Genomic DNA, 26,512 nt, shown 5'->3' on the forward strand with positions numbered 1-26,512 from the left:
CAGGGCTGGAGGCAGCTCTGCAGGTGGGGTGTCACCTGAGTGAGGCAGAGAGGCAGAATCTCCCCCTCACCTGCTGCCCTTGCTGTGGGATGAACCCAGGATATGGTGCCTTTCTGGGCTGCTCTCTACACTATTGCCTTCTGCATTTCACAGGGAACTGAATTTTTTAAACTATATTAATACTAGAATAATTAAATATCTGCCTTGAACTGTGTGCACATTGCATTTAACCAGCCTGGAAGCAGGCCAAATCTTGAAGCAATTTTTAGAAGAATTGTGGAGTCAATACATCAATCCCATTAATTTGGTGTTAGAGGAAACAAATGTGTACCTGTCTGAAACGTGCATTCCCTGAAGAGAAGTACTAAAATAGGCATCTTCTGTGTCCCTGCCTTCCCTGTGTCCTCCAAACATCAGAAATCAGGGTTAGAATGAGGGAAACCCAGACTGACTCCAAAATACAATGAAACAACTTCTATTAACCCAGTGTCCTGGACAAGTTACACAAAAACTCTGCCAAATCCAAGCCATCCCAAGCTCTACCCCATCCACTGCACTGAGTTCCTTGTTTCTCCCCTAATGCTCCAGTCCCTCCCAAATACACCTCCATTCCAGGGCTGAGAATATCTAGGCAAGCTGAGGTGAAACTCCAGTCTGTCACAGCCACAAGCTTTAATTCTGCACAGCAGTGAGACAATATTAGTGACTAATCCCAATCGAGAACACATCTTAAACCAGCCAAAGTTCTGGATCAATCCAAGCTCCGTAAAATATGCTGTTCTGCAAGCATCTTGCACATCTTGCTCACTGCACAGCTGGCTGCTGAGCAAATTCTTGTCTCGGGTGGTTTGCTCAAGTGCACGAAACATATTTTTAGCATCCCAAAGGTGTGAGTACTCCCAGAGCTGAGTGCAACCTGGCTATCAGCAGGTTTCCAGAGGAAGGAGCAGGAAAGAGGCAATGGGTGATGAGATTACCCCCCACAAAAGGAGACTTCTCCTTGTAATATCAACACATCTTTTCAGTCTCTCATTGTGACTGTTTGTGTTTTCATCAGATTTTCCATTTGCTCCTTCAGCTACGGGACCAGATGGCTCCCACACATTATGCTCTGAATCATGGCAAGGCTCGAGGTGTTTGTTGGGTGTCACAGCAAACACAAGCGCCGGACCAGGTTAAATTCCCTCACAGCCAGCATATAGTACACCCTGCACAGGGGTGGGACTGGAGCAGGTACCTACAGATACACTCTTGGAAGACCCGAGTATCCTTTTCTTCCTGCAGGTAGTCAGGAAAAGGACTGCCATACCTTGAGCACAGATAGCAGGGAAGAAAGGCAGTGCAGTAACACATGGCAGAGGACAGATGCTCAGCACTTCCCATGATGCGCAATGCCTGATGGCAAGGAGTCCTGGTGGGCCAAGGACAGGAGGCTCTTGTTTCCCCTCTGATTTCCCCTTGCAGTTTGTGATTAAACTGGTGCTGACACCTTGCCCAGTGCCTATTTGCACAGCCAATAGCCCCAGGCAGGACTTCTGGCCATGAAGCACCTACTGGAAGAGGAGACAATCTCGTTGTTTGAGAGCATCTCTGCCTCTGGCATTTGTTAAATAGAAAAAAAACTGATTTTCTCCTCACTTGCCTTGCATAGATAGGGCAGCCCAGTGAAATGAGAGTGAACAGGAGGGATATTTGCAAATGCAGCAGCCCCTGTTTGGGAGGGCAAGGCTGGGAGGATTACACAGAATGTGATTTGGGCTTCAGTGACAAGACCATAAAAATCAACCTGCAGTTGTCCCTCACTGAAATACTGCATTTCTGAGCACTGAAAACCACTGGAATAATGAAAGATGCTTTTTCAATACCTAGGAGATATCTGAGGCTCAGTGCAAGTAACAAAGAGGCAGATGAGGGATGTCCTGGATAGCACAATTGATATGGTGTGTGCGCTCCAGGTCACGCCACGGAGGAGCAGCCAAGCAGCTGGAGACTGTCCAATGGCCACACTCCACCCCAAGTATTTTCTGAGATGAGAAAATTATCCTTTAGTTGCTTTTCAGCTTGCTTTTCTTGGTATGTATTTACATGCCCTCCCTGTTGGGAGTGACAGGACACCTTGTGAGCATGTGCTGTGACAGGATCTGGCAAGCAGCGGGACACCCGTCAGGGATGGGGACAGTGACCAGGAATGTCACAACTGCAGCCTGTGCAGAGCAGCTCTGATGAAGCTTAACGTGTGTTGCCACCACCTTTGAGGTCAGCATTGGCCTCGCTTTAGCAGTCCTATAAATAGATGCCCAAAGTTGACTGAAAAGAGGATTTGGCTCGGCTGGATCTTGTTTAGCATTCCCAAGAGAGGAAGGCAGATTCTTTTCCCTTTTTCTCTTCCAGCGTGTAACCTTGAGTTGGTCTCTGTGGGGAACATTAATGGCATTTGCCAAAAGCGCTGCCGCTGTGAGCCGGATGTCCTGCTGTGTCACACAAACCACACGTACACATCTTTTCAACCTGCAAACCCAGACCTAATTCCACTAAAGCCTCAAACTAATTCCTCACTGGCAAAACTAGGGAAAAACCCAAGCACACCTTGATCCTAATTGCTTGAAAACAGTAGGACACCTAGTGGATTTATAGGGAATATCTTTGGGACGATCAGCAACATTTTGTCATTTTCTTGGCAAAACCAACTGTGCATATATTTATAGAGGAATCACTGAAATATCAGGGTTTCTATTTAATAAATTAATATTGTAATAGCTGTTGCAGCCTCCAGTTTGCCTGAAGAAGTTATTGCAACCTATAGAAAACCCAAAGAGTATGTTTGAATGACTTGAAAAAAAAAATTATGGAAAACTGGATAGTTCCCAAGGTCTGGGAACAGGAGGAAGGGTATTCTGCCAGATCAAAGCCATCCCAGTTGTTCCATCTGACAGCTCTCTAATGATCTTAATGAGAAAAGTTTTACAGTCTCAGCTTGGCTCCCAGTACCACTGTGCATCTCCCCAACAACGTGGCCATGCTGAGCACAGCCAGCCAGCCCCGCCGGTTGTTTCAGCAGAGAATGACTTGGCCACAGAACCCAAACTGCTTCCTCATTCCCCAGGGCTGATCTTTTGAATCCAAATTAGAAGATGATGGGCCACGTGATAACGCCTGCGCTGATGTCTCTGCATTTGCCTGGTACCAACTCCAACATCAAGCAAATTTTGACCCTAGATAGGAAATAAACCCCTCTGGCAGAGTGTGTAAGAGGAAGAAGATTTTGAACGATGATTCTATATATCTTCGGCAGCAATTGTCCTGGGGCTGCCATGGTTATCTTGCTAGTGTGTCTCTGGAGGCAGCAGAGACAAAGAGATGAGTGTTGAGTCCAAAATGCATTCAGGAAACTGATGACTTCATTTTGACAGTCATCACAAGGAACACGAAGTCATTGAGTCTTGCACTCAATTCCTGTTCCCAAAACACACTGAAAACTTTCCTTCCTTTCTGCTTACCATAATATTGTCCTAGTGAAAAATGTCTCCAGAAGATGGTTAATTTTTCTGTTCCCTTCCCACTCTTTCTGCAGTGCTGCAGGGATCCCTGAAGAACAGCAAAACCAGACTGAGATTCGATTTTGGATATAAAATGTGTTCAGATTCAGGCCTTTTTTTATTTCAACTTCAAGGTTAGAAAAGGAAAGGCTAATTTAGAAATTGATTTTGATTTGGTCTATTTCTTCTTATACCTTTTCTTCTTAGAGCTATAGAAATCAGAAAGGACATAGCAAGTGATGGAATGCAAATAAGTCATCAACAGAAAAATTCCTATTGACTCCATGTATTTCCATTATTCCTACCTGTGGCATAGAATTACCTGAAAAATAGAATCCTTGTACATTGTAGACCCTTTAAATTGGTCTAGGGTTTTAAAAAAGTGGTTGTTTTTTTTAATTTCAGTGGATGGATTTTATATTCGAAGGGTTTTTTTCTGCTGACATGTCAAACTGGGGGTAGCGCGTGCTAGGAGTACGCTTTTCTCTAATTTAGCAGCTAGGTTGGAAAGCTTGAATTATCTCTGCATAATTGCAATGATTCATGGATTGTTAGGAAATTGCAAAGTATTGATTGAGTTTTCCCCTTAGGAAATATTTCTCCTCTGATGAAACAGAGTTCTGGGGCTCTGCTTTTGTCCTTCCTGTTTTCTGCCCTGGGGAAGCCAGGGCCTGCTTTTATCTGGGAAATAGGAATTTGGGTCAACGGCCCTTCAAGGACAATTTTGAATTATTGTGATTTCCAATTCCAAATCTTCTCTGAGCTTTGCAAGGAGATGGGCTTGGCAAAGTGTGAACAGGGATTTCAGAGCCAGAAAAGCTGGGACCAGCAGCAAATAATGGCCATCCCTGTTTCATATTCTGCCATTTCCATGTCAAATACCACCAGTGTACTCTGCAAAGACACCTTGACCTTGTTGTGGGAATGCCACAACCTTCAAAGATGGTGGTAAATTTTCTACTTTATTAGGCCAGGATTACTCTTGGGGATCTCAGGAAATGGTGGAAGGAGGGAAGTGGAGAATGAAATGAGGATTGGGTGCAGGGAGAGCTTGATGCACATTGCCTGGGGCTGGGCAGCTGAGAGCTGGGAGCCCTGACACACATCTGCACGTTAATGGTGCTGGGCCCTTTTTGGCAGCTGCTCTATGATTTTCCAGAACAGACCCATAAATACGCAGTTATGAGTGTGACCTCTGCTTCTTTTCTTCGCTAAATTGAACATCCAAGGCCCAGCTGAGTATCATTCCTTGTCTCTGCTCCAGTTGCTTGAGACGTGCTGCCTCTGCAAATGGTTCTGCCTAAGTTAGGAATTATGAGAGCGCTCTAATTCAAGGTTTGCCATGAATTTAGTGTTCCCGCAAGGATGACACTAATGGCAATTAATGCAGCAGAAATGCCAGTGCCGAGTGACTGTTCTCACATTAAAAGCTGTCACTTGGAGAGCGCACGGTCTCTGTTATTCCAGGCCTGACCTCTGCTTTCTGGCCATGTTTCCTGTGCACGGCCGGTGTCCTAGGCCATCCCATCACTGCAGCAACTTGCTCTGGGAGGGGACACAGAGAAAGAGCAGAGCAGCCCAAACCAGACTGTGCTGACAGTGAAATTTCCTGAGGGTTTGGATATTCTCATTTGGGGCTTGAACAGCAACAAAATTAACCCAGGACTGAACAGGATGTAAGACTTTAATTTCTGGAGCTCCTTGCTAGTTCAACGGTCTCCTCATGTCCTGCTCTTTTGATTCCTGTTTAGACACAGACCTCTTTCTGCTGTTTCAGTTTTCACCATGAAGAATCTGTTTTGAAATGATCAATTGCATTTAAACAGGCTTAGATAGAAGTAGTCCCTGCTGCTGCTCGACTCCATGACAATCTGCACAAATTTTGATGTTTTGGTAAAAATCATTGGTAAAAATGCCTCTGCTTTATAATGGCTGATGTTCAAGAAATGACAGTGGTGCAGCAATATGGGAACTGTGATTTTTACCTCAGTCAGAAGAGCCACTGTCCTCACCCTGTACCCTAAAGTCTTGCATAAGGTAAGCCAGTTCTAGATGAGGAACGTCTGCAATTAGGTGCAAGAGGAAGTAAAGCTTGCATACATGAAAAATGTAAATAAAGGGTGTTTCTAGGCTCACAAACAAAATCCAAAGTGTGAAAAGGAGAACAGGTCTTACAGGAGGATAACTAAAAATACTTCATCTGTGTTCTTTTAAGATGTTTTAGCGCTAATAGCAATTCTGGAGGATGAAACCAGGTCTGAGAAACATCAAGTGAAAATTAATAGCTTTTTAACAACAAAGTTCGATGGGCAAGTGCAAATAGGACATGAGATGGAAACCTGAGCTCCTGAATTATAAATATACCCAGCCTCTACACAGACAAGTATCTGCTATCCATTTGATGTACTAGTCAATGCCCGAGGATTAAGAAAGGTGGCAGGAGCGGGATGAGCATTTTCAGGCTCAAGGTTTTGTGGGTTCTGGGTTTTTCTGGAGATAAAAAGAATGAATCCAAAGACAACACAGACTCCTACAGACCTCCTGCTACTAAGCTACCCCCTGTGAGGAGCTGGAGGTGCAGGGCACATAAGAGGCTGGCAGCAGGATATGGGTGAGCCCAGACCATGATGCTCTCAATGCTCCAGTCTCACCCGATGCTCCTGGAGAGCCTCTGCCGGCAGCACCGTACTCCTGTGGCGTGACACACTGTGGTCGCACATCAGGTGTCTTTGTTATTAATGTTTTGTTTTCCTCACTCAGAAGCTCTGAGGCAGCGTGAACTATTTATTTTTAAACACAGAGGATCACGTTCTGGCTCGTTACAGTTCCAGCAGACGGTAACTGATGCACAGCACTGCTGTTGATGCCTGGGGGTTACTTTCACACACAGGAATGATGACACAGCCACTGACTGCAGTGATGGCAAACACACTGCTGCTGAAGGCAGGCTGGTGGGAAAAGAGAGGTTTTAAGGGATTCGGTTTAATCATCTGGACACAAGTGCTATTTTTATCCTCAGTTGTTTAGATGTCAAGCCTGCACCAGGAGAAGCTGACTACAAAGTTGGTGTCTCCCATGGCACAGGAGCAGACAAGGGGAACTGGACCATCTTTTGGGAAGAGAGAAGCAGGGTAGGCAAGGATGGCAGTGGGAAAGGGGCCTGTGCTCATGGCCTCTGAACCTCATGAGCTGAAAGGGCTTGTTGGCATCTCTGATACCTCCACCACAAGCTCCATTGGTTTCACATGCCCCTCTCAGCTCAGTTCACAGGAGGGATCTGTGAGACCTTGGGGGGGCTTCCCACCAACCCACCCCGAGCTCTCCTGTGCTTGTGGGTGCCTTTGGGGTGAGGCCAGTGCCTGCCCATGGAGGCAGGAGAAGGGCACCCACATCATGCCAAGGGTTAAGGTTGGTGGGCACCAGGCAAAAGGTGAGGTGAGGTTATCACACTGTGTGTGAAGAGGCCCAAAGAGCTCAGAGTGTGCCCATCCATCACTTGGGAAAGGAGGCTTGGGGAGCTTGGATGGCACATGCCTGGATATTGTTTGGGTACAGGAGTCCAGGGAGCTCAGTGTGTCCATTCACCATTTAGGCACAGGGACTCAGGCAGCTCAGAGAATGCCCGGGGATCGTTTGGACACAAAGAGTCGAAAAGGAAAAAAACGAAAGAAGGAAAGAAAATATGCAGGTTCCACCGAGATTTGAACTCGGATCGCTGGATTCAGAGTCCAGAGTGCTAACCATTACACCATGGAACCACGCTGTCACCAGCCTCTCCCGGCCACCCCTAGTCCCTTTCATAGCACTCCCGCCGCAGCGCGCCACCCCCTCCAGGGGGTGCCGGGGGGTGTCGGTGCTCGGGGGCCCTGAGGGGCGGGCGGGACCCCCTCTCGCTTTAACCCCGGCGAGGGCGCGGCCGCAGCGCTGCCCCGGGCGCGGTCGTGCGGCGGCGCCGCTGCCCCGGAAGCGCCTGTGGGCGGGCAGGCGGAGCGTGGAGGGCGGAAGCGCTGCGGCGGCTGCAGGGAGGGTTCGGCTCCGCTCCGCTCCCGGTCCCGCTCCTCCGCCACCCGCCATGGGCACCCGCGACGACGAGTACGATTATCTCTTCAAAGGTGAGGCGGGCAGGGCCCTGCGGGCGGGCGGGAGAGCGGCGGGACCCGCGGGCGCGGCCGGGGCCGCTCCCTGACGCGGGGCCCGGCGGGCGGGGGGAGCGCCCCGGGCATCGCCGGGCCCCGCTCGGGTGTCCCTCCCTCACCCCACAGTGTCAGCTCTGGGCAGGGTTTGGCAGCGGGGATTTGGGCATTTGGTCTCAGGGCTGGTCCGAGGCTGCCCCGAGCACAGGCTGAGGCGGCGGCCGGTCTGCGGAGTGGCGAGCAAAGATCGCCAGGAAGGATGCCCAGGGCTGATAAGGACTCGTCAAGGTTGATAACAACCCTCTCCAGCTGTTAAATAGAGCTATAGAGTGGGTGAGATATGCTCAGCATTGGTAAATGATGCACTAATTAATAAAGTAGTACGACTTGCTGCCTTCTGTGTTCAGAGCCCTTGGCGAGGAGTGGAATGTCCCTGCTGTTCCACACCCAGAGACCATAAAATCCTCATAGAACCATGGAATGGTTTGGGTGGGAAGGGACCTTAAAGATCATCGCATTCCACCCCCTGCCATGGGCAGGGACACCTTCCACTCGACCAGGCTGCTCCAAGCCCCATCCAGCCTGGCCTTGATCTGTCCTGGCTCCCACAGGGAAGGGCAAGAATACCTCGTTTTCCAGGGCTGATGCCCGTCCAGTCTGCAATACAGCAGCAAGTTGAGTTAAAACGTTCTAGGTTGTGGTTAAATCCTCAATTTTCACTCCCTGCAGCGTAAAATACCAGCCTGCTGGAAAGGTTCGTGTAGCCCGCTGTGAAATGTGTACAGAAGTGCTGATGTTTTGAAAGTTCACTGTCCCATAATGTGATATTAAAATAAACCCCACTGAAAAAGCAAGCAAAGTAGTGTAAAAAAGTAGTTGTTTGTTGTGATGTGGTATTATAAATTTGAATTTAGGATTTAGAGCATTGCTTGTTATGTTGTAAGGGTTAGAGACCCTGTGCTTGTCATCTCGAAGGTAAACATCGATGTTTTTTCCTGTATCCTTAAGCTCCTGTAATAACTTTGAGGAATTACATTATTTTTATTGTTGGCTGTTTTATCCAATTGCGTGTGGAAAGTGGCATTATTTCTACCTATAAATCACTCATCTGTGCTGCTGTGGAAATCAAATCAGGAAGTTCCAGAATGGGATCTTTTCTCAGCTTGCAGCACTGGCAAGGACCTTGCTGACCACTGGTTTAATGGCATTAGGCAATGTTATTGTAGGTACTTGTGTACAGGTTATCAAAACCATTGAATTACCCTTGTTCATGCAGTTCTGTGAGTGGGCTTGTAATTAATGTTTTAGCTGTGAAGGCCTGGGACTATCAGTGACATGGAGTTTGTTGGGAGAGCTGCTATCTTTCATTAGACCTGCTTCCTTTTATAATTGGGAAAAAATAAAGCTGGGATCCACTTATAGGGAGAAGTCTAAAGCTGGTTTAATTGAGATTGCCTTTGCTAAAGCTTTTTCTGTTTAGCTTGGTTTATAGAAACTGTTGGGATTGCAGGGAATGCTGTGAAAACGCTGTTGTGAAGATGAATGATTTGGGTTTTGCCAGGCTAAAGTGGACTGCAGGAAGTTGATGCAATGTCACTTAAGTGGGGTAAATGTGGCAGCTGAAATAACATAAAAATGCAGAGTAGTACAAATTGTGGAAACTTTTGTAACTTCCCAGAGATGATGGTGGTTCTAAACAAGCTGTCACCACTCTGGAATGATCTGGAAATTATTGCAAGTAGGTCTCTGAACCGAATGTCTCCTTGCCAGGCACTGGCCAAAAAGGCAAGGGGTAGGTAAATCTTTTGGAAAAGGAAATGGGGACTCGGGGGAAACGTTAAGTCAGTGTTTGAGTTTGAGACATGAGCATCTTGGGAATTGAGGGGAAATGTAGGCATGACAGACATATCCATTTTTAAAGGGATTGTAGAATTAAAAAGATGGAGAAGGGCATCAAAATAATCAGAAAAGAGACTTAATGGATTCATAGTCCTTATACTGAATTGATGTACAACTTGATCAAAATTTAAACAGTGAGTGATAAGGGCAAATAGGGAAAGTATCTCCTGTTTGTCATCATTTCTGTGGATATCTGTAATGCTTCTTTTATTGGGCAGCCGGTGAAATCAAAAGGACAAAGTCCCTCAGGTGGGTATGCAAATTTTGGAGTGGTGCATTGCCATGCATATTATAAATGGGTTTGAAAGCCTTCATGAATTCATAGAAGCAAAAAAATCTTGTTTTGGGGCACGTCCGTGTGATGGTTACAATGGCAAGTCTGAAGGCATTGCTTATTTGAAGATGCAGGGGCTGGCTAGGACAGAGATTAGCCTGTTTGTTATACACACCATGGTTTTTGGACGCCAGTTGTTTGTAGTCAGACTCTGGGTGTTCGTCTGTCAGGACACTTTATCCAGCAGGACACTTCTGGGTTTATGAAGGGACATGAGTTCAGGACTGAGTTCAGAATTTGACCTGGTTAAAACAATCATGTGATGTTCTCTAGTCTGGCTGTCTTTTACTGCTCCTGGGTTGAACTGCCACGTTTCTGTTTGTGAGACTTCTGGTTTTGTCCTGTCAGCCCCTGACAGCAGATGTGTGTTGAAATCTGGCTGACTCTGCTGCTGGGTGTAAACTGAGCCCACCTGTGCTTCTGGACAATAAAATCCAGGGACCTGTTACAAAATACCCTTCCCCTGACTATGTTGCAACACTTCAGCATATGGGAAAGACTAAGCCTCGCTTGGAAAAAACCAGTTTCTGTTAAATTTTTCTTGTCCAGATTCCAGTCTTTGTATTCTTCCATGGTTTTGGGGTCTGGCTGAGAGCAGTGCCTGCGGTTCCCAGAATGGCTCCTGAGGAAACACAAGGCCTATGAAGTCCAGTTTGTAGAAGTCTTGTTCTCATTTTAATAGGAGGAAAATATAATGGTGATATAAGGATATTACTTTATTATTTAATAAATTAAGCCTGGCTTTAGTACAGGAGCCTTTTTGCTCTTTTTGTTTAATGTGCTTGCAGTAGATGAGCAGTTATCAAAGGAACCCTCACTTGCAGAAGATGTTTTCTATGGACAAAGCTCAGGAAGATTATGTCTGCACCTTGGCCATCTGGAACTCTGGATCTGGGGGCAGACTCATGTCATGGACCTGACTTGTGGTGACATTCAGCTTCTTGTTAGGAAAAACTCCAGTTTCAGCTCTCTGCTTCTTTGCATCATATTCATTTCTCCAACTTCTCCCTCTGATATTGAGGAAATGCTCTGAAACTGAACCAGCTTGCTCGTTTGGGGTTTAGAAGACAGATTTTTACTTGCGTGTTTAGAGAAATGTGTGGTTGTATGACATCTATTGATTTGACATTGGTAGAAGCCCTTGGCTTTCATTGCCTCTGATGTGGAGGCACTTTGGTGCTGCAACAAACTGGCTGGTGCAGCCATTTACTGCAGAGGTGTTGGGAGGTGTTACTGATTGTATGGACAGGCAACCCCTGCCCCAGAGGGCCTTTGGAGTGCCAGTTCTTTTTGTGACAGAAAATGAGTGAATAAAACAGGGCACAGCTGAGGAGGGAGGTTAACACAAGTCATGACCATGTTGGGTTTATGACCAGCTACCTACAAGGTATAGGATCGAGTAATTTTTTTCACATGCCCTTCAAATTCCAGCTGAAGTGGGCAGGGAGAGGTGTTCGTCAGCAGGTTCTTCTGGGGGTCATGAAGACGTGTCCAAGCTTTTTATTGATATGTCTCTTAACAGCAGAATTCAGTGCAGAAACAAGTTTTAGACATTGTGATTTTCTTGTGCTGGTGTACTGGTCCTAAATCATGTAATATGTGACTTGTGCAATAACTTTTACCATAGACAACACAAGCTAGTGCTGCTGGACTCTTATTTTCAACCTGTTTGGGTTGCCAATAACATATTTAATGAGATAATTAAAATATTTTCTGAAAATTTAAACTAAGAGGTTTTACAGAAACAAAAATTGTGTGAGTGAGCTGGAATGTTGGTGAAAAATTAATAACCCTTTCTTGACATAGTTCTCTAAATTGCTTCTCATGCATCTTAGGAAATTGAATTCTTATTTTGGTCTTCTACAGAAATAAAACTGGAATTAGAGAGGGAAATTTTTACAGTACTGTGGACTTCATTCTCTCTTTAAATTTTTTTTTTCTCTCCACCAGATGCTTGTATGCTTGTCTTAAATGTTTGGGGTAGTAAATGCTGTAGAAAGTCAAATGAATCAATTTAAAGCATGTGGTTGCAAGTATTGAACTGTCCCACCACTGAATCAGTCACTTGGGGCTGGGAGATCATTTCCATGACTTTCAGGTGTGTCAGTACAATTTTCCTTGGTTGTGCAGCTTCCTAAGGTGCTGCTCCTGTGAGGGAGGTCCTACTCCAAAGCTGGTTATTGATGGATTTCAGGACTGAGTCTTGTGGCTGAACTTGCTAAAATGTTTCCTCCAGACGTTCCTCCTTCCAGTGCTGATGTAGAAATGGAATTTATGGATGATGCAAGTTGGGTGGGACAGGGGAAGTGGGAGTATGGCACTGAATGAGCTGTGTGCTGATGAGGACTGTGGTCCTCCAGATGAGCTGGTATTTGGGATGTAAGGGTTTATCCCTGGGGACTTGGACTCTGGTAGAGTAAAAGTTTGCCAACATGAAGCTGAACAATTAGGTCTGATGACAGGCAGATGGAGCCGTCAAGGTGAAACTGTCAGGAGAAATAATTCCAGCTCCAGGTGTGCCTAGTAGAGATGGAAATACTAAAATTCTTGTCTGCATCACAGGGGGATCTCCCTTAGAATGATGTATGCAGTTCTCACTGTGCTGAAAAGAAATTGAAAAACTTGTAGGGAAGGTGTTTGGGGAAGTGAACGTGTTTATACGGAACCATTTGACAAGTTGGCGTATTTAGCAAATACAGCAAAGCCCAGAGAAGATGTGGTTGCTTTCTGTAAATACCCCAGTGTAAACACTGCTGGGAGAAGACACTAATAAGCTAATGGAGGATGCTGGCACATGGACACCACCATCAGCTGACCACTAATTCCTTCTGAAAATCAGAAGGCAATTTCTAACCATTAGGAATGAATTTCTGGAAGAAAAGCCCAATGAAAGGGACAATGTGCAGGAACACTTAGCTTTATCATGGCCTAGATAATGTCATTTCCCTCCCAGAAACTGTTTGCCTTGGATATTTAGTATGGGACTTGGCCATCCAGGGTCATTCCTACTACATTTCTATGCTAAGAATGTAATACATGGGAGCACTGTGTAGTATAAAATATCAAAATATGGTGGCTTGATAAGGAAAGCAAAACTGAAATTAAAACCACAATCTGAGTGGCTATTAAAGCTGTTTCAGTTCATAATTGTATTTTAAGAGTGATACTTGCCCAGACTGGCAGAAATGCTGAAGGTGTGAGGAGTCTCAGGTGCCTGCTGACATTCCAAGCTGTTCTTGTGTCCAAGAGGAGCTGCAGTGGCCCAATTAAGTAGAGGAAATAGCTGATTTCAAGGAGGAAGGTATTATTTTCCCCTTATAATTGGGACACATTATTCTGGTGCTGGAAACCATTCAGAACATAAGGAGTGTGGGATTCAGGCAAGGTAAGGAAAAAAACCTGGCAGAGGAATTAAAGGGATCCCTCTGTTGTTAAATGACTTGAAGGTGGGCTTTGCACTAACTACAAAGGTAGGTTTGAGACAATATTTAAGACGTATATGATGCATCCTGTTGGGAAAAGGAAATGGTGAATATGGATTGCTTTTCTTGCTTAGAGCAACTTCTGGCCCCTGCCAGAGTTAGTGCTGGGTGATAGCAGGACTGAGCAATACAAAGGGGGCTGTCAGCTTTTCCCTCCTAGGAACTTGTTGTGTGTCCCAGTGAATACAAACATGATGTCATCTAAACCCATGGGCTAAACCTGCCAAAACAGTGTTGAAGAAGAGACTTGCCAGTAGCAGAGGAAAGCTGTGGCCATTTGCCAGGGGTGGTGATGCAATTGGTGCCCTGTCCCCTGCACTGGGTTTACCATGATGTAGCATCTCTGTGCCAGAAGAGCTGTTCAGCAGTGACCTAGCACGTAGTAAAGCAGACTCCTGTTTGCAGTCAGCATGGGGCCTTGCCACCTACCTGCACTTGTGATCTTCCTACACAGAAGAGGTTAACAGAGGGTGCTTTCTGCAACTTGTGTGCTTGGCCAGCTGCGTGCTGAGTCAGCTGGCACGGGCAGCTGGGAAGATGTTTATTTTGATGAAGTATTCTGCACAAGGCTGTGTTTGAAGCCAACGTTTTCTGCAATTTTCATTTATGGAGGGAGTTTAAAAGGTGCTGCTCTGCCCTTCCAGTCAGAGCAAAGTCCCATCTGCCAGAATTGCTCTGCATTATTTAAACAGAAGCTGCAGAGGGCTGCAGCAGCAGATGGGAATGTTTCTGCTGCTAGACTGAGCTCCACGGGGGGTTTGTGTCACTGACTGTGTTTGGTGCTCTCATTGCTTTGTTGTACCACACAGAATCTTTAATGCTGTGTTTTGGTGTCTTAATTGTTAGTGATGTGTGTTTAGCAAGTAATTGTTTTTCTCTAAAAAAACAAAGACACAATGTTTTTTGTCACCTGAGCGTGCACTTTTTTGCTTGGACTGGTGTTGATTCACCGCTGAACTTCATTATTGGCCTTTCTTCTCAAAGATTGTATCATATTTTTCTTCCCTTTCCTTCATTACTGGTTTGGAGCCTTATCATCACTAAGGCCATAGGATGACCCCAAGAGGCTCCTGTTCATGTGAGTCAGGTTGTGAACACATTTCTGCCTCTTGGTACTGAGTTTTTAAGTAACACTTAAACTTGCACTTTTCAACTCAGCGTTACAGGATATTGCAGGGAATCCTCGTGATGCTGTTTTTCCTGCAGGAACTGGACTTTGAACCTTCTATCACTCTGTCGTCAAGAATAGCTGAATCCTTCCAATTAGTTTGCTTGCCACTGGTGCTCGTATGAGTCAAGCTGAGCTAGGGAATGGTGGATCCAATTCTGAGGCACAGCGATCCCCTGGCAGCATTTTTGAGCAGTTTCAAGCTCTGGCCTGATGTGTCCAGGAGCCACAGCAGCAGTGGGGGACTGTGGAAGGGCAGAGAGCTGTGGCTCAGCAAATGTTTCAAACTGGCTGGTGGGGTGATGGTGGTCTTGGGGGTTCTTTGGTTTGGTTCTCTTTTCATTCACAAATTTTTCTGCCCCAGTGGGGAACCTCTCTTCTGCAAAGGCATGAGGAGTGTAAAGTGAAAGCAGAGTGTGCTACTTGCCCTGTGTTTTGCACTTCTTCCGCAAAGCAGATTTCAGTTATGTGGTTGTAGGGTTTTATTTTTGTTTATAGTTCTAGTATTGTTTAAGGAAATGTAACTGGTCACCAATGTTTGCAGTGACAGCCATGTATATTCTTCCACACTGGGCAAAGGAGATTGGAATATAACCAATAAAAGTCAAGTCTTAACATCTGTTCAAAATACTGGTGAATGTGGCAGCTCTGGTTTTCCAGAAATATTGAGACTTGGACAGCAAATGCATGACAAGGATGGTGGTGTTGCCATTTTTTCCTTCATGCTTCATTCTTTCAAAGAAATATTTCTTGTGTGTGATTTTCAGTGTGTCATTTACCTCTGGAGTCTGATTCTGATATGATTTTTGTCTTGTAGTTGTACTTATTGGAGACTCTGGAGTAGGGAAGAGCAACCTTCTGTCTCGATTCACTCGCAATGAGTTTAACTTGGAAAGCAAGAGCACCATTGGTGTGGAGTTTGCAACAAGGAGCATCCAGGTCGATGGGAAGACAATAAAAGCTCAAATCTGGGATACAGCGGGGCAGGAGCGATACCGAGCCATAACCTCAGCGTAAGTGGAGCCAGCTTGGGCTGAGGAGTAGCTTGGGCTGAGGAGGGCAGTTTTGGCCCCTTCAATTCCTTACCAACTGCAAACAGGGGTGTTTGTGTTTTGTCAGGTAATACCCACAATAATGTGGTGGTGGGAAGGTTAAATATTATTCAGCCCAGAAACTCAATCTGATGTGTTCCTGCACAGACCTATTTACTTTGCAGTGCTCTCGTGACATGTAACTGGGGGCATTTCAAGTTTAGAATGCAAGAACTTTGAGAGACTCATTTCCATGGAAGCGAATGACAAAGGAATATCAGTGTTCCTGGTCATTTTATCAGCAGTAACCTAAGAGCAGAAGCCTTCCTGTAGCAGCCAGGAAAGACTGCGCACTTGTGTGCTTGTTTAATTGTTAAAAACCAGCATAGCAAAAGCTGGAGCTGGAGGGAGTTGTGGGGTGGGAGAACACAGCCTGTTTCCTTTTGAATGCATTACTGTGGCTCTCACTCGAAAGGAGACCAGCTGGGGCCTTTTGTAAAGGGAGTAGATCACGCTGACATTTTTATGACCCAGTGAGTCACTCTACAGTCTCCTTATCACTCTGGGCTGTGCCCCTGCCGCACCCACAGTGATGGGTGGGGGAGAATTTTCAAGAGTGGATCAGAGGTGGAAGGTGACTATTGCACAGTCTCCTGTATCCTCACTGTGTCTGGCTGGCTGTCCCCTTGTCCCCAGGTACTACCGTGGAGCCGTGGGGGCACTGCTGGTGTACGACATTGCCAAGCACCTCACATACGAGAACGTGGAGCGGTGGCTGAAGGAGCTCCGGGACCATGCCGACAGCAACATCGTCATCATGCTCGTGGGCAACAAGAGCGACCTGCGCCACCTCAGAGCTGTCCCCACGGACGAGGCCAGAGCTTTCGCAGGTTGGGCAACTCAGAGCAATTTCCTGCTGCTGTCGGGGATTTGCCTACCTTGCTTGGAGGGGGTGTGGGTAGGAGGAAGAAACCTGCTGCTGCTCATGTCCCCTCAGTGTCACATGTCACATTCAGTCAGAAAGGAGACCTTGTAGAACATACATGTCGTTCCAAGAACCAGCCAGAGGCACCTGAACATTTTAAGCCAGATTTATTCTCTTGCCTGGGCACTGTTTGTGTTGCAGAAACTGCCTCTGGATTTAGGTTTGAGTTTCTTGTGTGGTGGTAGCTTTGCCTTCTGTATCCCAACTAATCTGCAGCCCTACCCAGGTGCCTGTGGCTGAACACTTTCATTAAACTGGCTTTCTGAGTTTTGTTATGTAATTAAGATCTGTGAACAGTAGTTCTAGTTTCTGTAAGCCTTGTTTTAGGCCCAGTTTCTTTAATCCAGGAGTGGAGCTGGGTTCCTCGCATTAAAGTTTGCTGTAGCTCCACTGGCAGAGTTTATGGCCAGTGAGGATCCCTGCCTGCAGCTGGAGGAGTGTCATTCCCCCTGCTGCTCCATCCCCATTAAATAAGCTTCTGTGATGTATTAGCAGGTGGGAGGTGGAGAAACTTGATGAGGTTAAAGAAAATCTAGGAAACTTTCTCATGCAGTTCTTGAAACTGCAACAGATTATCCCTTTCAGTGATGCACGAACCTGTGCAGTAAAGTAACACAGCACTGGGCTGATCCCTGTGCTTGGGAGTGGGTGTAAATTCTAATGTTGGTGTTGGGTGGTGTCGCTTTCAGATCAAGTAAGGGGGAAAACCCCACAACTTTGTTTTCCTTTCTCTTGATACCTGGGTGTCGCATCAGGAATGCTACAAATATTATCTGGTACAGAAGCTTTTCCAGATGGGAAACAGATATGTACTGTACCTCTCTAATTATAGTATTTCTGTCCACACAGAGAAGAATGGTTTGTCATTTATTGAGACATCTGCTTTAGACTCTACAAATGTGGAAGCAGCTTTCCAGACTATTCTGACAGGTGAGTCATCCAGGGCTTTGTGCTTCAAGGGGGAAGGGCAGAAGGCTGCTCAGATATGATGCAAATAGGCATCTCTTTGCCTATAAAGTGTTTAAAATGTTGCTATTTAATCATTCTTCATTAGCAATAAGATTTGGAGTCCAGTGTCAAAGTGTTACAGTTGAAAGGCCAGCCTTGAACTGGGGAATGAATCCTTGTTCACTTTGATCTGCCCCAGGACTGTAGTCAGCCTGGTTTGTGTTTCAGTTTCCGCCTTCCATTACAGGGAGTGCCCAGGCGAGGGAATTGTCTCATGCTGGCATCAAGTGACAGCAGCCATTGTTTATCAGAGGAGAAGTCAGTCCAGTTTGTTTCCATCTTTAATGGTGACCGTAGCAGTTGCCAAGGAAAAAGGGATGAAAGAGCAGAGATCCTTCCTTTGAGACACAGTGACTCCTGAGCTGCAGGAGTTGCTATTGCATTTAGTAGCCTGGACTTTTGGCCTGTGACAGCAGTCAGTGCTGCATTTTTTATGTTCTGTGGATAAAGTACCTCCTGTTTGTTTAAAGCCTTGTTTAGGTAGGCAAAACTTGTTAAGGCTGAGACACTCAACTACAACAATTTGGGGAACCTTAACTTAACCCTGGCTTATAAAGGTGGAGTAGGAGTTCACAGATCGGTGTGGAAATCACTCACTGTCACGAGGCTTTTGTATTTCTGTGTGCCCTGTTAGCTGTAGTCAGGGCACAATGGGACACTGTGGCCTCTGGTTTTGGAGCTTTCATCATTCCCAGCTTTGGCAAGTGCTCTAGTCTGAGTTTTCAAAACAGATATCTGAGACACTCCTCCGTTTGCTGTGTCTCTGTTCTAGGTGTGCCAGGCAGTCTCTTGTTTTCTCCAACTGCCTCCAACGTGTTTTGCAGTTGCAAATTTAAAGTCCCTCCTTCCCAGCTGTAGCATGTGCCAGGCTACGTGATGTGCTTGGTATAAGCAGTGACCCCACTACTAAACTGTCTGTAAATCAGATCTTGTTGCTGTGACCTTGACACCTAGTTGGTTCTGAATTTTGTTTTCCTCTTTGCCACCTAATTTAGACATTCTTTTAAAAACACACCAAAAAGGTCCTGGTAGCCATAGTGGAACATGTAGGTGAGGATAGAACTAGGAGGTTATTTACTGTAGTAAAAGTATAAATCCTGTAGCATTTCTTCAGTTGTTTGAAATGCTTTATGGACAGCCTGGCGGTGGAGAGAGGTGTTAGGCTGCTGGGATATTAGCTGCCTGTGTCCATCTGTTTCTTGTTTCATCTTTAGTTGTAAGAGGCCTCTGACAGTTCTGACTGTGTTTTTACAGTGGGTTCCTAAGCAGTAGTGCTCCTGTGCGATACCAGCTAAAAGCGTGTTTGTGCTAGGTGAATAAAAACCTTTTTTTCTTTTTTAATTAAACCATGTGGTTTCCTTTTAACTTGCATGTATTCATTTGGTTGTAATTCCAATACTGCACAAATTTCTTTCAAAAAGAAAGAAGTTCTGTTAGCTTACACATTTATTCCCTACATGACAAACTGCCTGTGCCATCAGAGGGTGGATGACTAAGGAGTGGCTGAAGGCATAGGTGTTGGGATGCTTGCTGCATTTCCTGTTTTCTTCACATACCTGAAGGCAGTCCTGTAAAAATGCACAGGAGTTTGGGCATGGATTTTTCAGGAGAAAGACACTGCTCACCTGTAACTGCTAAAACCTGAGACTTCTTCCTTTATGCCCATGTCCTTGGTAGCCCTTCTCTCAGGAACACCTTGACTTTGAGGTCAGATTTGGCCAGATGTGCTTTGTGTCATGTAGAACAAGCAGCCTTGCTGCTCTCACTCTCTGTTTGCAGAGGGCTCAGGGCTCTCAGATGCAGGTTAGTTAATTCACTTTCATACACCAGCACTAATAAAACAACATCAAATATATCAGGCAGTGTTTATTCCCTCCCAAGGTGGCTGTCAGGCTGTCATAGCCAGTATAGACTGGTGACCTCCCAGTCCTCATCTCCTGCTGGCCCACTGTGTTCTCTAAGTGACACTGGAGAGGTGGGATGTTTCCTGTGTGCACTTGGCTTCCTTCAGAGCTGTGTGACACTCTGTTGCCATGGGAAGCGCTTCACCTCTTGGACATAGACTGGGCTTTCTTTATCTCTCCTCACAAGCTTCCCACAGTACCTTTTATTCCAGAAGTGAGTTTGGATTCTAATCCATGGAGGTTTGATTTTTTTTCTGGTTTAATATGTCTGTAAGCAGAGCTGTCTGTAATGGGTGAACAGCCCATTAAAACTTGCTCTTGGTGGGCTCTGACAGATTCTCAAGGCTGTTGCTTTTCCATGGATGTCAGTGTTGCCTGCATGTTGCTGCGACAGTGTTTAGGGTAAAGAGCTCTTGGACAGGATCCTTGTGATCCTTGTTCAGAAGGGGTCAGTTCAACTGTGCTGGAAGAAACACTTGTGCTTAGTGGGCATGTGCTCTCTCCAGACAGGAGCTCCTGTTTGGGGGAGATAAAGGTGTGGTAAACAGTGCCTGAGCAGCAGGTTGGCTCCATCTGGGCTGTGACTGGCATGCTAAGGAGGGCTGTTCTGGAGCTCACTTCACAGCTGGCTTTTTCTCTTGATGACTTGCTTTGGAGGAAGGAGGAGAGCAGTCATCTGAGGAATGTGGTTTTTGGAGTCACCCTGCAGAATCCTGGCTGGTGTGTGTTTGGCAAGGCTGCTTCCAAGCTCAGTGCCTGTGGATGGAATGCTGGCTGTCCTTGGGAGCAGGAAGCTGGGGAAACCAGCAGGTGTTGCCAGCGGCTGCGAGCAGAGCTGGCTGACAGAAGGGGCAGGATGAGCTGCTGCACCAGCCCTTCTGGTATTTGCAGTGCTGGGAACTGGACCAGACACCCCAGGCTGCTCCAGAGCCTTTCCCCTAGCTGCTGGGATCTCTCCTGAACAGGGTGTCAGGACCAAGGTCTGTAGCAGCCCCCCTTTCTTTCCAGCCCTTCTGAAGCTGATCTGGTTGGGACAGTGTTGGAAGTTTGTGAAGGTGCTTCCCTTGGAGGTGTGGCTGGGTCCCTGTTAAGCTTATCCACACCTGGGCTCTCAGAGTAAGCACTTTGAATAGATGGCTTTGGCCGTGGGAAATGTGAATCCAGTGTAGTTAGCACAGCCTGTGATCTGTTGCTACAGGTGGAATAAGGGATAAAAGCTCTTCTTTCTTCTCCCATATTATAGAGGACTTTTAGAGGGGGTGTATCATACATGTGGTGGGCTTCCTGTCCTGCTGTGGATTCCAGATGAGGTTTTGAGGACCTTTCCCATCTGTGACTTAGAGTAATGGTCCCTATCCAAATCCTTCTGTTCCAAGATGTCTAGACTGCCGGGGCTGATTGTTGTGCACACAAAGCTGCTTTGTATCATCTGGCAAATAAGAGAGACTGGTATTATGATCCCAGCCACCCTGAGCATTCACAGCAGGATGAAGCATCCTAAAGTAAACTGGAGTCTGCCTCCATTCCCTGCCTGGCTCTGTGCTGTCTCTGTTCCCACACCACATTCTGCTGTGGTTTCATCTCTAAGGAATCCCATCACCAAGGAAACAACATCAGAGAATTAACATGAAAAAATCGAGGGATTTCCTCTTTTGTCTCTGTACACCTGAAAATGAATGGAACCCCAGTGCAGGCTGAGCAGCCAAGGCCTGGCCCAGCTCCTCCAGGGCAGCAGTGTCACTTTTTCCCAGCTCTCACAGTGCAAGGCCTGTCTCGCACAGTTCCCCATTATGTAGTGATGCATTCTGCTGAATGTGCCCTTAATAAGGTCTCATTCAGCTCCTGAGCAGAGCCCAAAGTGCTGTGTCTTCGTTAAAAAGGGTACATCTTCATTAGCCCAGCGTTCTCTGGGCACAGCACTTCCAGTGCAGGCTTGGCTGCTGGGCATTTTGCCCCAGTGAGAGCAGGTTTAGGCTGTTCCCCCTCCCCTGCCACAGCAGCACAGCCCTGTGTGCTGAGTGTGCAGCTCATCAGGGAAGGGTAGATTTTAGCATTTAGGCTGTGGCTGCACTGAGCTTTACTCTGCAAAGGGGGGAGAAGCAGCAGGGAGCAGCAAACTTGGGACTGCTGATAGTGGATTCACTTGCAGGACTGCTGGGGAGGCCGTGGAAATGGGAATCATGGGAAGATGTTCCCAGAGTCAGAAGGGGTAGATTCATTATCAGTAAGGGAATTGGTGCTGTTAAGATTATTTTTAAGGCTTTGGAGCTGTTTGCCGAGGATCTTTGCTGTCAGATGAGGCTGTTACACAGAGGGCACCCTGTGTGAGTCCTGGCTGATGGGGTGGAGGAAGTATGTGATATGTCAGGGACTTGTATGAACTTGTTCAGGAAATTCTCTGGGAAACTGGGAATTGCTGCTGCTGAAGGTGTTACCAGAGAATTCCCAGTAACAAAGGTGGGCAGAGCCTTTTCGTGTTGATGGGAACAGGCATTGCTCTGCACTGGAAGTGAACTGGCTGTCAGCCCTGAGCACGAAGCTTGTCCTGAAGGTGCAGAGCAGGTCTCTCCTCTCTGCTCCTCCCACCCCACACACAGGCTCTGCTGAGCACTGCCACGGGGCCAAGTCTGCACATTCCCACACCGGGCTGCAGGTGGCTTTAAAGGTCTGGTTTCATGGTTTTCATGTAACTTGTGAGGTTGTTTATGTATAAGGTGGTTGGAAAGAAGAGCAAGCTCAAGAAAGGGTGAAATCAGAAAATCCTTTTACCTGTTCAGCTCTTGTTTGGTTGCCTCAATGACTTGATCTGTACCTTACTGCGTATGAAAAACCCATTTTAATGTACAGTTTGTCCTGTCTGAGTCCGAGCAGGGGCTTTTTGTAAAACTGAGCTTTAGTAAGCTTTTATTTTTTTAATGTTTTTCAAATTCAGATTTGCAAGTGAGTTCCTCATGTTCTATTTTTGGCGTCCTGTATTTCCTTTCTGGGGGTGAAGTGTTACACATGCTCTACTCTCTCTGTGCAGCTGAAGTGCTGCTGTAGCTGCTCTGAGTTTACGTGCAGCACCATCAGCCATGAGAAGCCCCAGGAACAGGGCAAGGCTCTCGGTGCAGGTGTTTATCCCATGCTCTCTAATTCCTCTTTGTTTGGAATCTCTTCATCTGGAGCCCATATTTCTCACACAGCACATTTTGTAAGGGATTTCTGTGCTGCTGAAGGGGCGGAGTCTCCCCTTTTGGGCCCAAATCAATCTTTTCTGAAGATTTAACACTGCTTGGATGATAGACATGATGGGTGTGCTCAGCAAGAAGAAATTGTCCTTGCAGTCCTATCAGGGAGAGAAATCTGGAATGGTTCCTTTTAATCCTGGTGTTGTTTGTGGATACATCAGCAAACATGTGACAACTGTCCTTAACCTTCAAAAGGAATGGATGGGGCACATAGTTTCTCATTCATAGCATAGAGATTCATGAATTCTGTCCATTTACTGACTCTTATCTCAAGGGAAGTAAAACAGTTGTTAAAAAAGTAATTTCTGTTTCAAAAATATATTTTATTTTCTGTATCTAGAAACCACCACAATTGAACTTAGTGTGGAAGCTTCATTGCATTACTTATGTAATTCCAAAGCTATGCCTGGTTTCCCCTAGGTATAACTCTTTGATGGCATTTTGCTGGTGTGCACATATTGATCAGCTCTTTCTCCTCTTCCAGAGATCTATCGGATTGTTTCCCAGAAGCAGATGTCTGACAGACGTGAGAATGACATGTCCCCAAGCAACAACGTGGTTCCCATCCACGTCCCTCCAACCACTGAAAACAAACCAAAGATGCAGTGCTGTCAGAATATATAAATTGTCCATTCTTTCCTAAAAGGCTGTGTATATTCCCCAGGTCCAAGATTTAAATATATTTGTAATTCTCGTGGTTACATTCTTGTGTTTAGTTACTACTTATTCCTTCTCCATGAATTTCTCCATGTCTTAAACACTTTGTTTTCAGTGTTTATCAATCTCTTACTTGGATGTGGCTGCAGTATTTTCCCAACACCGACCTGTCGGTTTGGGCTCAGTAAATTGTTTGGAACTCAACTGATCCCTTCCCAACATGATGCCCGCTAGTCAGAGCACTGACACCTTTGGAGAGCACTTGAAGACGTTATCCTGTTCCTCACAAAGCAATTATTGTCAGAGGAAAATCTCTCTGGGCAGGATAATCTTTCCTTGTCTTAAGGTGTTGCATTCTGCATCTAAAGCTCGGCGAAGCTCAGAAGTGCAATTTTATTGTAAGTTAAATGTTTTTGGCTACATCTTCAGATAGTCAAGTGAAGTTTTATAGGATATTACGGGGGAGAAAAGAGAATTTTTTGCAAACAAGCAGCAGGTTCTGGCTACCTGTGAGTGAGGTGCTGTGGTTTGGCACCTGCTGCAGAGGAGGTTGATGTGAGGCAGAGCTGCTGGGACTCCATGGAGGTGCCCCTTGTGAAGGAAGTGAACGTAGGAGCTGCGTCCCTGAGGAAGGGTCACTCCAGCTCTGGAACTTGCAGCATCTTTGTGCTGCGTGAGGCTTGGCCTCCACAGTGCTGGTGGTATCAGGATTTGAGGATGCCTTTTTTTTCTTTCATGGGACACAGACTTGAAGGGTGTTGTCAGATATTACATATCACATCTATTCATGCATGCCACATATATTAATATATTCAAGTGCTTGAGTTGATGAATAAATAACTTCCACTATCTGGCCTTAGTTTTCAGTTCTGGTTGATCCAGTATTTTTAAATTATTCCAGTGATTTGCTGTTTGTTCTTCAACAAAACCCTCTGGAGTAGTTTTCTTACTGGATGTTCCTCCTGTGGTCTGTTGCTCCATACCAATCAGTCCAATCTGCTTGTTCAGGGATACATGAACTGTGCCTTCTGTCACTGCACGTCACTCGCTCTGTGCTGTTCCTAAACACACCTGACACTGGCATTGGGGGCCACAGCCACTGCATTCCCACAGGATTCAAAGGAACTCTCTGTTGTGCAAATGCTTGCAGTTATTTATGCAATTACAGGGAAGCAATTGATTGTAGAGGATGTTTCTCAAACTCTGATATGACCCACTTGGAACATCCAGATGTGGTTGGCACTTTCAGCTGCGTTCTGTTCCCAACTTTTCTGTCTCGCGGTGCTCATGATGTGTGAGGCACACGGAAGGCATTGCTGTAGTCGGTCACTTCTTGTTTTTTACTCCGTTTCTCCTCCTGGTATTAGTTCTGAAGATGCTATTTTGATCTGTTTGTAAATTACTTTGTATTTTATGCATGTACTGTACTTTGATTCATTATTTTTTTAGATTGATTTAAAATATATTAATCCACGATTCTAATAAAGAATTACAGGGGACGACTCACTGTGGTGTTGGGTGCACTTTTTGGGAGAACTGGGATTTGACCGGAAGGTTTTTACCTATGAGCTTCTTGCAACAGGCAATGAGAAGGCACTGAAGTGGAAGTGCCCCTGCAAAAGGAACTGAAAAGGTTGTGTAGCACAGTTGCCTTCCCTGAGAGCAGCTCTGAGCTTCCTGGGGCTGCTGCAGTTTATAGCCAGGGCACTTTGGCAGCTTCAGGAAGCTTTGAAGCTTAGAAAATTCTGGGGGTTCATTCCACTCAAACGTCTGAATAACTTTTACAAACCTGGTTTTTTTCCCCATGTTGCCACCAGGAAGAAAATCCAGTGGGTGACAAACTCCTGCCTTCTGCAGCAAATGATGCAAGCTTTGGATCCCTCTGCTGTGTCCTGATGAAGAGGTGCCCATGAGCACCAACGGGGCAGCACTGGTGGCCCTGGGGATGGGTCTGAGGGTGGGGTGTGAGCCCAGGCCCTTGCTTACTGCAGGAGCTGTTCTTGCAGTACATTTTCTGCCTAGACTGGAGCAGATTTTGGAATTAATCAATTTCCTGTGGCAGCCAAGTTCTAAATTTGTCAGCTGGAAATGCAGGATGAGTTTCACTCTGCTTCCTTTTCTCATTTCTATAAGCAGGTGACTTGACTTCACATCAGTCTGGATTTTGTGTGGTTTTAGGCAAAACTCTTCCTCCTGCAGCAGATGGAATTTCAGTGCAGATGGTGGGAGCACAAACTGCTGTGGGAGGCTGAGGACTTCTAAAGCAAAATCCAGTGGGGTCCGTACAGAGAGAGAACTTCTTACGTGGGAAATCCTTTGCCTCCTGTTCTGGGGTCTGTGCTGTGTTTTCCTAAGGACTGCAGGGCCCTGGCAGCAGCTCCTGGCCTGGGCTGGGTGACACTCCTGGGACAGGAAGGTGCTTCCCAAGGTGTTTTGGGAGAGACAATGCAAGTCATTATTCCATCTGAATGCTTTCCAATGGGGGATTGTCCTGTTCAGCTGCTGATTAATCATTCTGTTCCATAATTGGCACTACTTGTGTACTGAAGTGTCTCCTCCCTGCTAATGGGAGACAACTGATGGTAACAGACACTGCTTTGGGTCCTGGAAGGAGCTTTCTGAGATTCTGGATATTCCATATAATGCTTCAAAATGGACTTTGCTTGCTAAAAGCTTTTGCTGTCATTTACATATTTGAAAGCCTCAACTTTTAACAATTATTCAGCGAGCATCAGTGGTTCCTGTCTTTGATGAGAGTTGAGCTTCTGACTTAAGTAGAAAAGACATGGAATTGTTCTAATTTAAAGACATTTTTATTAAGCTGGAATTACTTATTCTATCAGTTCAGACCTGATGAATTTCCAGCCTTAAATAGGTTATTGAGTGTGGCTTGTCAAATAAGAAGATTACATGCTGGGCTTTAGTTAACAAGATTTTTAGAAATATGAAGCACAAATATTGAAAAGCTTCAGCACGTAGCAGGGGCTGCATTGCCTGGGATGCATTAATTCTGAAGGTGTTTCTGCTGCAAATCTGTGCTTGTGATTTATTGACTGGGCTCCCTGGGAGCTGCTGGGCTGCCTTGTGTCCTGTCCCATCACTGCTGGGTGACCATGGGTCCTCTGGCGTCCACCCGAAGGCCTGG

General features: G+C 46.0%; 1 protein-coding gene and 1 non-coding gene across 2 annotated transcripts; one reads left to right on the plus strand and one right to left on the minus strand.

Moving 5' to 3' along the window:
• Positions 1–7,222: 7,222 nt before the first annotated feature.
• TRNAQ-CUG lies at positions 7,223–7,294 on the minus strand. The gene has a single exon. It is a non-coding gene; the product is annotated as a tRNA-Gln (tRNA).
• Positions 7,295–7,514: 220 nt separating this feature from the next.
• Positions 7,515–24,873, plus strand: RAB11A (RAB11A, member RAS oncogene family). Its single transcript, XM_048317373.1, has 5 exons — positions 7,515–7,648; positions 15,370–15,565; positions 16,280–16,473; positions 17,418–17,498; positions 23,195–24,873. The coding sequence occupies exons 1-5, from the start codon at positions 7,609–7,611 to the stop codon at positions 23,332–23,334; spliced, it is 651 nt and encodes a 216-aa protein (XP_048173330.1). The 5' UTR covers positions 7,515–7,608; the 3' UTR covers positions 23,335–24,873.
• The last annotated feature ends 1,639 nt before the right edge of the window (positions 24,874–26,512 follow it).

Source organism: Corvus hawaiiensis, chromosome 13, assembly GCF_020740725.1.
Source record: "Corvus hawaiiensis isolate bCorHaw1 chromosome 13, bCorHaw1.pri.cur, whole genome shotgun sequence".
NCBI lineage: Eukaryota > Metazoa > Chordata > Aves > Passeriformes > Corvidae > Corvus > Corvus hawaiiensis.